Below are 12,733 nucleotides of genomic sequence, written 5' to 3'. Positions count from 1 at the left end.
CAATTCGGTCACAGAACACATGAACCACCACCATTTCATCAGAATCTGTGACTGATTTTTTTTTTTTTTTTTTGGAATTAATGGAATAATTAAATAATTAATCGACTCATTGATTAATTGATGAATCAATAAATCAAAAATATCCTTGACAAGTACAGATACATTCAAAGTACACCTCCCCCATGCCAAATAATTAAATATCCTACAGCACGGCATTGCCGGGGCGCCTCCGTCACTGGCAATACCGCAGTGCACCTCATAGAGGCTGCATTGGGAGGGAGAGGTGTACGCTAATTGATTGATTAATTGTATAATTAAAATCAATAAAAGATTATCACTAAATATTTTCTTAATCAATTGGCTAATTGCATAACTAAACCACAAGTGCTTCATCCAAAGATGTATCTTTTAGAAATTTAATTAAATAAGTCAATAATAAAAAATTAAATAATTAATTGATTAATCAATACTTAATCAATTAATCAGTAAATAATTAATCGATTAAATGATTAATCAATAAATAAAAAATATCCTTCATAGCCACATCACTTTGTCACTGTCATGTCCAAATATTAGCTTCTGAGCTCAAAAGGTGCCTGAGATATTGGCCAAATGAGAAAGAAAATAAATAAATGATTAATAATGAAAATAAATAAATAATAATCGTAAAAAAATTAAATTATTAATCAATTCGGTCAGAGAACACATAAACCACCACCATTTCATCAGAATCTTTAACCTAAAAAAAAAAATTTTTAGTCATTAATCGAATGATTAAATAATTAATCGATTCATTGATTAATTGATTAATTAATAAATCAAAAATATCCTTTGCAGCCAAATCACCTGGTCATTGGCATGTCCAAATATCAGCTTCCTAACTCAAAAGGTGCCTGAGTTGATGGTCAGAAGAGAAAGGAAATTTGATTAATTGAATAAGTACTTAATTAATTGCTAATAATTAAATAACTCCTCAATTAATTGATTGTTCAAAAAACAAAAAATACCCTTTTTGAAAAACGACTTGCTCAATGCCGTGCCGAAATTTCAGCTTCCTAGCTCAAAGGATGGCTGAGATATCGCCCGGCCAAACAAACAAGAAAACAAGAAAGAAAACAAACAAACAAACAAACAAACAAGTAAACAACCAGAGTGAAAACTGAGTATTCCCTTTCAACATGCGTCACTGCCGAGCCCCCTTCGGTGCCCAGCAATGACGATTTGCAATGCCTGGAGATGGCATCGGAAAGGTGCGGTGTACAATATTTATTCAATCCTTTCCTGTGCCATCTCAAGGCGCTGCATGGGAAAGGATTGGTGTACAATAAATCAAAAATACCCTTTACAGTCAAATCACTTGTCATTGTCATGTCCAAATATCAGCTTCCTAACTCAAAAGGTTCCTGAGATATTGCCCAGTTGAGAAAGAAAATAAATAAATAATTATCATTAAATAATAAAATAATTAATACATTTGTTAATAGCATCCCTAAACCACCAGTGCTTCATCCGAAGCCGTAACTTTTAGAAAATTAATGAAATAAGTCATTAATTACTTACTTACTTACTTACTTACTGCGTCGAGCTTGCTCGGCATTCCATGACACGTTTCTTCCATTCATCTCTGTCACTCATGGCATTAGGTAGTTCGTTAACCAGACACCCAGTATCATTTGTAAGCTGATCGATATATGTTTTCGCAGGTCTCCCTGGTGCCTGTTTGTCGTGAGTTGGTAACCAAAGTAAAACATCGCTTGAAAGCTCATCTTTGTTTCTCCAGCAGTGCCCAGCGAATCTTAATCTACGTTGACGTATGCTTACACTGATTGGTGGGATTTTTGCATACAATTCACATTTTGTGGGGAGCTCTTTCCATGAGATGTTAAGGGCTGCTCTGAGCATGCGAGTGTATGCACCATCCAGGGCCTTTTCTAGTGATGATGTCAAGGTCCATGTAATTGCCCCATATACAAGAACTGATTCAACAGCTGCTCTAAAGAAGTTTCGTTTCAGCTCTATTGGAAGCGCAGATTTCCAAATCTTGCCTAGACTGTTTAAAGCTCCCCAAGCCTTTCCAAGTCTGATGTCAACATCTCTTTTTGTGGAGGCGATGTTGCTTCCCAGGTATGTGAATTCGTCAACCTGTTTGATGTTTTCACCAGTGAGTGATTTTATGTCTACAACTTGATCTTGATTAAGAGTGATGTACTCTGTCTTCGAGGCATTTATGTAGAGACCAATTTGGCTGGCTACTTCTTCAATCTTGTGTAGTAGTGTCACTGCATCATTATTATAGTCTGCTAGAACCGCAAGATCATCTGCATAATCTGCATCTGTAATCTTCTTGGATGGGTATCGCCGACTTTTCCGTTTACTTAGGGTAAATCCAAGTTCATTGTTGGTGTCGATTGCTTTGCGTAGCACATAATCGAGACATATTATGAATAAGTAGGGAGCGAGGGTATCACCCTGTAAAACTCCTGCCATGATGTCAAAACAGTCTGTATCGCCGTCAGGTGATCGGACTATTGCATGCGAGTTCTTATACAGCATCATGATGGCATTAACTGTCTCCTGAGGTATCCCGAATGCTAGCAGTATCTCCTTCATCTTACCTCGATGGATGGAGTCGAAAGCTTTCGAGAAATCAATAAATAGGAAAACAGCAGGAAGATTTTTAGCTTTAACGCCTTCAAGAAGACGTCTAATAGTAAGGATTTGCCCGGAGGTCGATCTACTAGTACGAAAGCCATTTTGATTTTTTCGCAGAACTGGTTCTATACGCGGTCTGATTCTGTTTAATAACATCAGGTTGTATATTTTGGCCGCTATTGATGTTAGAGTGATTCCTCGATAGTTTTTTGTAAGCCCTAGGTCGCCTTTTTCTGGAAAGGCAATATACATCCTTCTGTCCATCTATCTATTGGATTTTGATGGTATACAGCATTACATAAATTCAGTAAAATCTCATCGAATTCACCTAGTTTCCAAATCTCGGCTGGAATGTCATCTAGACCACAGGCTTTCCCGTTTTGAATGTTTTTAAGAGCTTTATGGAGTTCATCTATGGTGAAGGGACCTTTTTTGATGTCGAGTTCCTCTGAAATCACAGGAGTTATTACTTCATCCTTGATTGTAGGTGGCTTCCCTAATAAGCTTTGGAAATGCTCTTGCCAGAGTTTCAATCGTTCCTCTTGGCTGGATGCTTTTAGTTTGGATTTGTTTATGCATTTCCGTCCGCTTATCTCGTTTACAGTTTTCCAGGCCACAGCAGATTGCTTGTTACTCGTAGCATTATTTATCACATCAATTTTTCTCTGGAGATAGTCAATCTGTTCTCTCTCATAAGAATCGGTAAGTGCAGTTCGTGCTTCGTTGTAATTCCTGATGTTTTCCATTGAAGGTGCAGAGTTTTTAATTTCTGCCATTTTGTGTAGCTCTTTGCATTTCTGGCATATTTCCTCTGTTTCCGATGGGATCCGACTTTTCCTCTTTGGTTTCAAAGGAATGGTACCAGAAGCAGACTCTCTGCAGGCTGTCTCAAAATTGGCAAATGTTTTATTCGGCGAGTTTGTTGTATTTTGTTCTTGAAGAGCAGAAAATCTATTTTTCAAACAAAGTGAAAAGGCGACACTAATCTGTGTGTTCTTTTTGAGACAAGACCAGTCATAAAGTGGTTTACTTTTTTATTTCATTTTATTTGCTCGAAGGCTCAAGTGGATCCTTGCAGATACAATGCGATGGTCTGATCCTACGCTTATAAAAGAGTTGAATGTTCTGCAATTTCTGACACTGTTTTTCCATTTCCGATTAACAATAATGAAGTCAAGTTGTGCTTTTGTTCCATTTGGTGCTGAATGTGTCCATAGCTGTCCTGGTCTTTTCTGGAAAGTGGTATTTGCGCATAAAAGGTTATTCTCTTTTAAGAAGTTTTTCAACATTGTGCCATTTCTGTTAGTGCGAACATGATATGAAAATTTAAAGCCTTCTGATGAGCCGAGTTGTGCATTAAAATCCCCTCCAAGAGTTAACATGTGATGTTTCGGTACCTGTCTGGTTACTGATGATACGTCTTGATAGAATCTCTCAACTTCTACTTCATCGTGTACATTTGTGGGACTATAACAACTAATTACTGTTGTTTGAGGGTTTCCATTAAAAGTAGCTATCATAATTCTCGATGATATCTTTTCGACTTTATTGAGAGCTTTGTATGCGTGGGGACTAACAAGCATACCTACTCCACCAATAGATGCATTTACGCTATTTTTCCAGGCAGAAGAGGTTATTAGTGTCCAATTTTTGCCAACATGTTCTTCTTTTATCAGCATGTCATCATGTATAAATCGATGTTCTTGTAGGCAGATGATGTCTTGTTTTGTTGCTTCAGCTGAGGATATTAGTTCTGGTGTTTTTGATACTTTTAAAAGTGTTTGCACATTTAAGGTAGCAATATATACGTCTTTCATTCCTTTCATCAGTCTTGATTTGTTTTTTGTATTTAGTGCAGTGTAAAGTTCAGTAGCTGATTTTTCGACTGCAACCTGAGCCTCATTAGCAGGACGCGCTCCTTGTTTGCCCGCGCGACGAGCGATGCGGGATGAATGTTTTGAAATTGTTTGTGTCATGTTTTGCTTTCGGTAGCTAGTATTTACACTCGCGGTCGCCAGTCCATACGAGTGTGAGCAGTACCCTATTTCAGGGCATTTGTGCCTCACCGAAACAATCAGCAGTAACTGTTCGTATCGCCTTGCCACTAAGTGGAATGAACCAAGACTGTTCGAATTTGCTTCATCCACCATCCAACATCCTGCCTCCCAATGTCTTCACCGTGACCCTGGTTCGGGTGGCATCTGGGTACTATGCCTTGCCAAAGGGAAACCCGTGTTTGGTCGGGGACTGCTTATTGTGTATTCGCAGCTAACCTCCATATCTGGAGGCCGTTTCGCTATCTGCCACCTGCGACCCCGTGGATGGGAGTTTGCTCTCCACACCACGCTCAAGTCATTAATAAAAAAATTAATTAATTAATTTTTGAATCAATAAATAATTGATTAATCAATAAATCAAAAATATCCTTTATTGCCACATCACTTGTTCACTATCGTGTCCAAATATCAGCTTCCTAACTCAAAAGGTGCCTGACGTAATGCCCAGATGAGAAAGGAAATAAATGAATACTTAATTTATCGATAACAATTAAATAACGAATCAATTAATTGACTTGTCAAAAAACAAAATAAAGATCGTTTTTGCCAAAGCACTTTCTCACTATTGTGCCAAAATTTAAGCTTCCCAGCTCAAAGGATGGCCGAGATATCACCCGGACAAACAAGAAAGAAAAAAAGAAAACAAACAAGAAACTGGAGTGACAACTGAGTACTCCCTTTCAGCGCGTGTCATCACTGGACCCCCTTCCGTGCCCAGCAATGACGTCATGCAGCGCCTGGAGATGGCATAGGAAAGGAACGGTGTACAACAAGAAAACAAGAAAAAACCGGAGTGAAAACTGAGTACTCTCTTTCAGAGCGCCTCATTGCCGAGCCCCCTTCGGTGCCCGGCAATGACGTTATGCAGTGCCTGGAGATGGCATAGGAAAGGAGCGGTGTACAACAAAAACATAAAGGGAGAGGGAGACAAGATGGGGAGTGAGAGGGAAGCACACAAGCACAACAACAGTAGAGAACAAGGACGTCAGAAGATCTGTGGAAGGGAGTGGGGTGGAAGGTTGGGGTTTGGGGGATCACTGAACAACTTTGGATAATCGTGATGAAGCCCTAAACCACGTTTGAAGTATCTCTCAACATGTCACTTTTTTTTTTTAACAAAGTGTGGCACAGCTGCCCACAGATCCAGCCAGTAGTGGCATTCATCCAGCCGTGATTGGAGGGAGAGGGGCGAAAAGGGAGCGAAATTTGCCGTGTTGCTGTGATCAGCTTTACAAAGGGTTCCCTCTCGAGGATCGCTACGTTTCCTTGCCTGATACTTTCCTGTTCAGATGGGGAGGATAGATCACATGGACCTTAAGCTAGATGACCTCCAACAGCTCACAACAGATTAAACTGTTGCCTCCCTACAGCACACAAAAACAGGTCCAGCTTAACCGAAACATGAAATTCTTAATACAGGGAAAAATGTACAACTCCATGCGAGTGCACAGTCCTTGCAGTGGCCTTACTGAAGATTTTATCAAATGACATTTTTGGAAAATAGCTTGCTACAATTTCTGACTTCCTTGCAAATTGCCAAACTTTGTTGTACACAAAGGACAGCTGTCCCTGCCCATAATTTAATGCTGGTGTTGCACAGGGCTCTGTGTTGGGTCCCACATTGTTCTTGTTATATATAAATGACCTGCCTGATTGTATTCTTTCACAGTTAATCATTTACATCCAGTAGATGAATCAACACTGTTTACTACATACCCAGAAACCACGTCTCCTCCTTCCCGTGTCCGGGCCAGTGCCACTCTCAATCAGGACCTCATGAGTATGAATAACTGGGGAAATGACAGGCTCATAACTTTCAACCCCAAAAAGACTCACTTGGTGTTTGTGTCAAGCTCAAGATCACACTGTTTTCCAACCCTGTCGATAAATCATTCACCTTTGCAGGAACTTATTGTTACCATCTGCTTGGATTGGATATCAGTTCAAACTTCATCTGGGAAAATTACATCTCTGGTCTAGCCAAAAGAGCCTCTCAATGCCTTGGCTGCTTATTTTGTGCTACCTAGGTATCACCACACCTTCATCCAGCTGCTATGCTGTATCTATACAAGACCACGATAAGACCTATCTTGGAGTGTTGTTGCCATATTTGGGCTAGTGCTCTGGCCTGTCACAGATCCTTCCTTGACAGAATCCAGTGACATGCTGCCAATATGGTGGGACAGGAATTGGCATGATCCCTGGATCCTCTCTGTCTGATACTATGTTGCTTCTTTGAACCTTTTCGACAGATATTTTCATGGAATGTGCTCAGAGGGTGTCTCACAAGTTGTTCCACCTAAATTTACTTTTAGCCACTCCACACATTTGGCAGTTTCTTGCATCGGTCTGAAGGACGAAGGCGATGAGGTAACTCTGTATAATTTCCTTCCTTGTACTTCATAACTTTGGAAGTCTTTGCCTGCATCCTGCTACCCCTCAATCATAACCTACCTCAATTCAAGAGGGATGCAAAAATACATTTTATCCTGTATAATATGTATCCAGTGTTTTCCTTTGTGTAGCCCCTACCTTGAGTGGTCTTTGACTTTGTGGCTGGCGAAATTGCATTTAAAAAAGGAAAAACGAGTGAAGCACAATTAACAGTCTCGACTCAACATCATCACACAGTTTACTTGGCACATTTCAAAACATTATCAACATTGTGAGAATGGCACTGGGAAGATTAAAACTGCTTCACAGTACAGCACATTATATTCTGAGACAGGAGATTAACATACATTGGATTGAATAATACATTTACCTTCACAGTGAAACTTCCTCCTGCAGTACCAGCTATGGCATCCTGGCAAAGGCGACCAGCAAAAACTGTGTTGATTGAGTTCACGAAGCTGGACTTCCCCGATCCAACATGCCCAAGCATAAGGATTTTGGCAGCTGTTACAGTCTCATCTCCTGGTTTGAAACTTTGAATCCCTTTTAAAAGTTCATCTTTCGTCCTGTTAAAAAACGAGAGGTCTGTTAGATGATTTACATCTGCTTCAAAAGGAAACCACAGCAATGAGCAAAGTTTCATGTGGTGAAATATATTGTTACGTTTTTGGGGTACAATTACAAAGCAGTGATTAAAATGTAAGGCCTTAGCATTGACTGTGCGTGCTCCCACAGAGTAGTTCATTTTTCCCTGTATTAAGAATTTCATGTTTCGTTGAAGTTGGACCTGTTTTTGTATGCTGCAGGGAGGCAGAGTTGTGAGCTGTTAGCTTAGGCCAAACAAAAAAATATTCATGTTTAGCGTCCCGCCCGCTTCCTTTTTAGAGGCCGCCTCCTTTTTTTCTTTTTCTTTTTTAACATCGTTCGACTGATCGCGAGCAATCAATTTTCTCACTCTCTCCATTTGACAGTCTCCATCATAATTGTTTCATGGCCGCTCACACAAAATAATCCCGTCTGTGATACACGTACATACAGGTCCGGCAGTAATATGCGGCTGGTTGTTGTAGACTAGCAAAACGTGTGAGCGTGCTCTTGAATGTTAGCGCTAGCGTGCTCGCGTGCTGTAGTTTCTGCATGCTCTGATTTCGAGATAGACTTTTTCGATAAATTTGATCCACTTTTGCCATCCACTCCATTATTTTACTTGTGTTCATCATGGTTTTCGTTTGTGTTTCGATCCGAACGGCAAGCAAAGTCGTTAAGCCGTGGTATGCTCGGTCTGTTCATGATGGAAAAGGGACTCTGAGTGCAAATATATGCAAATATAGTACAGTATGCAAATATATGCAGAAAGCAAATATATGCAGTAAGCAAATATATGCAGTAAGCAAATATATGCAGTAAGCAAATATATGCAAATATAGTACAGTATGCAAATATATGCAGTAAGCAAATATATGCAGTAAGCAAATATATGCAGTAAGCAAATATATGCAAATATAGTACAGTATGCAAATATATGCAGTAAGCAAATATATGCAGTAAGCAAATATATGCAGTAAGCAAATATATGCAAATATAGTACAGTATGCAAATATATGCAGTAAGCAAATATATGCAAATATAGTACAGTATGCAAATATATGAAATGTTCTCTTTTACTAGTCTTTTATTAATATGTTACTCAGTACATGTTGTATTTTGTCAACACAGATCGTCAAGACCCAAACATTCTACATTTATTTGAAATCGAAAGAAACAAAAAAGCAGGCGACCATCTTGGGAAAAATGAGCCTGGCGGCCATTTTGAAAAGAAAAAGAAAAAAAAAGGTGCCTCCTCCTCCTTTTTTTCAAAAAGGCAGGACGCTAAACATGTTTTTGTTTTTTTTTGGCCTTAAGGTTAGTGAGATCTATCCTCCCCGTCTGAAGTGGAAAGTGCCAGGTAAGAAAACGCAGCAATCCTCAAGAGAAACCTTTTATAGTGCTGACTGTAGTAAGTTCAGGACCATGGTTGAAAAAAGTTGTTTATTAAAGACGATGCCAAGCTCTCACAGAACAGACCGCCATCATTACTTGCAGCAACCACCACCAAAGCCACGCCCCAAGAGCCAAGACGTCACAACGCAGTACCAATCACAACATCTCCCTTTCATCGAAATTATAATGTTGGTTTGCAACAAAACAATACTACTATAAACAAACAAAACAATACTATAAACTAAATCAAAAGAATAAACACAATCAGATGCAAGTTAAGCCACACATAGATGAGCTCTGCGGTTACTGTTATAACTCAACCAAAATGTAATTACTGCTCAGTTTCCTTAGCGAAAACATAGAATCATTCCAATGTCCGCCATTTAAATCAACGGATTATTTGTGCACCAACATTACAAGGGCTGATTTCTGATGGCCGTTATTCACCACTACAATATCTCAATGGTTTTCGAATCACACGGACTGATCTGGTCGAGTGCAGAGAGTTGTCCGGCCTTATTGTCTCGGCCTTGTTGTCTCGGACTTGTTGTCTCAGCCTTGTTATCTCGGCTCTCTTGTCATCCTTGGAGCTGGAACAGCCGTTAGTTTTCATTGTTGAATCGTCACTGTTGAAATGTATGCGTTGAGCAGTTGGTTGACTGACGTGTTGATTGAGTAGGTTCGGCCTTCCAATTGGCGCAACAATCGGGTGGTTGAAGTTCATGCAAGTGTACCCTGGTTCGCAAGTGTACCCTGGTTCTTCGAAGACACGTCCTGTTAGGCGTCTGCACCATATAAGAGCGGGGTTCGTTACAGCGAGCCACAACTTTCCTGGGGTATCATTGGTGCGTGTCCTTGTTCAGAATCCGAACTCGATGTCCAATAGCCAATTCAAGTAATTCCAGCCCAGCCATTCTGTTGTATTGCTTCGCCATCCGGTCTCCAGATTCCTTCAATCGTTCCTGAATTTCCTGATGTCTTTGCTGTGCAGGAACCAACAGACGACTTGGTAGGTTGGTGCGTTTCGGCCGTTTGAACAGCATTTCGCTTGGACTTGAGAGGTAGGATTATACAGGTGTGCACCTCAGGTGTTGCAGTGAAATATCTATGTCATTCCCTGATCTAATACACTTGTTGATCATGTTCTTCACTGTTTGAACTTGTCTCTCAATCAATCCATTACTGGGTGGATACCATGGCGATGTCGTCATGTGTTTCACATTCCATTTGGTACACATATCACGGTACGGTTTACCCACATATTGAGGTCCATTGTCCGATATGATCTCCAGAGGTGGGCCGAACATACTGAAGTACTCAGACCTTAGCTTCGTGCCTGAGCTACTGCACTGATCGTCGCACATTTCATTCTCTTCACAACTGGGTACTTGGTGTAATAATCCGTCACTAAGAGGTAGGTCTGCCCGTGTAGCGCACACATCACCAGCCACCTTTGTCCATGATACTGCTGGTATCTCATGAGCTATCATAGCCTCACGCCTTTGTTCTAGTTGGTTCTCTTGACATGCCCGACATGTTCTCACAGTTCTCTCAATGTCCAGGTACATATGCTTCACCAGTCAACACATTCGCGTGTAGACGTTTTGTCTTTTCGATCCCCAAATGTTTCTCATGGAGCTGGTCGAGGATGTCGTTACATAGCTGCTCTGGAATTATTACCTGTCGACCTTTGAATAGAACCCCGTCACAAATACCAATTTCATCACGGACTTAGGTCCAGTACGGATGGCCAGTACGGAGTTAGGTCCACAGGGAGCTCTGTAATCACGGAAGGCCAACCTTGATGAACAACCTGATGCAAAGCTCGAAAGGTTCAATCAGCCTTTCCACACTCTCTGAGCTGGTCCTGTTTCCTCGATCTGAAATCAATCAGGAAAAAGCGATGGGGATCATCATCATCAAGTGCAACACCATCTACACGTGTGTCCAACTGCAATTCCTTTCCTGATTGTTCTCTGGGATCGGTCGCTGATAGCATCATCGACAGTGTGTCTGATAGCATCATCGCACGGCCGCGCTTATCCTGCAGATCAAAATTGTAGCCTTCGATTTTCACAATAATGCACTGGAGCAGTGGGGATGCTTATAAGCGGCTAGCTGATGATCATGACCAGTGGTTTGTGGTCTATGTATACCTTGAAGCGTTTCCCAAACAGGTAAATATGGAACTTCTGTATGCCATCAACAAGGGTCAGAGTTTCCCGTTCAATGTTTGAAGATGCAGACTGAGTGGGCGTCAGAGTTTGTGACGGAAAACAACAAGCTTGTCGTCCTGCAAAAGTCATGCATCCAGTCCCTTCTGTGATGCATCCACTTCCAAAACGGTCTCCTTGTCATGATGATAGTGTGATAGACAGGCGTCTGCGTCAACACCCTGTTTCAGATGCCCAAATGCAAACTGATGGTCTTCCTGCCACAGGAATGGCACTCTATCTATGTAATAATAGCGTAAGGACTCGACTTTGTTATCCCTTTTACGCCGCACCCAGTGACCCGATGCCCACGGCACTAATGGATTTACGATCTACGAACCGCACTCTTTATTTATCACGTACAGCCATACTCAAAAAATCTGAATTAGCCGACGTTGGGGCCCAAAAGCATCCGATTAACTGCCGATACGACGCCATCGTATTGGCGTCTGCTGGGCGAAGGTGAAGCGAGCCGTTCGCTGATTGGACAGTCGAGTGGTGTGAACATGGGTGGTGTGAACCAAATGGTCTTTTTATTCCCTTGAACATTTTAAATTAGGATATATAAGGAGACGTCTTTATCGTCATTTTAATAAAGTTAAATGGAGTGACGTTGCGATACTCGTGGTGCGTTGCATAAATCCTCGTAATTCAGAGAGGTTTAGCAGGTAGACGTAAGGAAGCTTAAAGATAACGAGCTGAAACAGACGAACGATATGTCAATCCCTTTCTACACCGAATGGCAATAAAAGTATGAGAGTGGGAAGGCATGGCCTGAGCACTTCGAGCAGAGAGGACTGATTGGACTTAACTTAAAGAGAAAAAATTGGAGCTTAACGGAAGAAGAAGATCCCATGAGCGCTCCCCTATGCCATCCATAATGGTACACTCTATCCATACACCACATCCTCCCTTCCGTGGATGTTCCACGGGTTTCACGTCTTTATCGTCATTTTAATAAAGTTAAATGGAGTGACGTTGCGATACTCGGGGTGTGTTGCATAAATCCTCGTAACTCAGAGAGGTGTAGCAGGTGGCGAGACGTAAGGAAGCTTAAAGATAACGAGCTGAAAACAGACAAACAATATGTCAATCTCTTTCTACACCGAACGGAAATAAAAGTATGAGAGCAGGAAGGCATGACCTGAGCACTTCGAGCAGAGAGGACTGATTGGACTTAACTTAAAGAGAAAAAATTGGAGCTTAACGGAAGAAGAAGATCCCATGAGCGCTCCCCTATGCCATCCATAATGGTACACTCTATCCATACACCACATCCTCCCTTCCGTGGATGTTCCACGGGTTTCGGCTAGTTCTTCAGTAAATCTCGTAGGGGTGCGACCTTATCCGCAAAGTGTGGAATATGTGGTGAGAGATAGCTCATCAATCCAATGAATCGGCTCACTTCTTCCTTAACCTGCGGTGACGGCATCTTTC

The 12,733-nt window shown here is 41.2% G+C and overlaps 1 protein-coding gene across 4 annotated transcripts in view; it reads right to left on the bottom strand.

Annotated features, from left to right (window-relative positions):
- The window catches only part of LOC137417749 (interferon-induced protein 44-like), a 195,503-nt gene that overhangs the window by 22,741 nt on the left and 160,029 nt on the right, over positions 1 to 12,733 (bottom strand). For all 4 annotated transcript variants that reach the window (XM_078770709.1, XM_078770714.1, XM_078770711.1 and 1 more), the window contains one exon: positions 7,474 to 7,669. In XM_078770709.1, the coding sequence (XP_078626835.1) occupies positions 7,474 to 7,669 (196 nt within the window). The remainder of the gene's footprint in view (positions 1 to 7,473; positions 7,670 to 12,733) is intronic.

This window comes from Myxine glutinosa, chromosome 1, assembly GCF_964187855.1.
Source record: "Myxine glutinosa chromosome 1, kmMyxGlut1.1, whole genome shotgun sequence".
NCBI classification, from domain to species: Eukaryota; Metazoa; Chordata; class Myxini; order Myxiniformes; family Myxinidae; genus Myxine; species Myxine glutinosa.
Note: the sequence above shows the minus strand (reverse complement) of the source record. Positions and strands in the feature narration are given on the sequence as shown.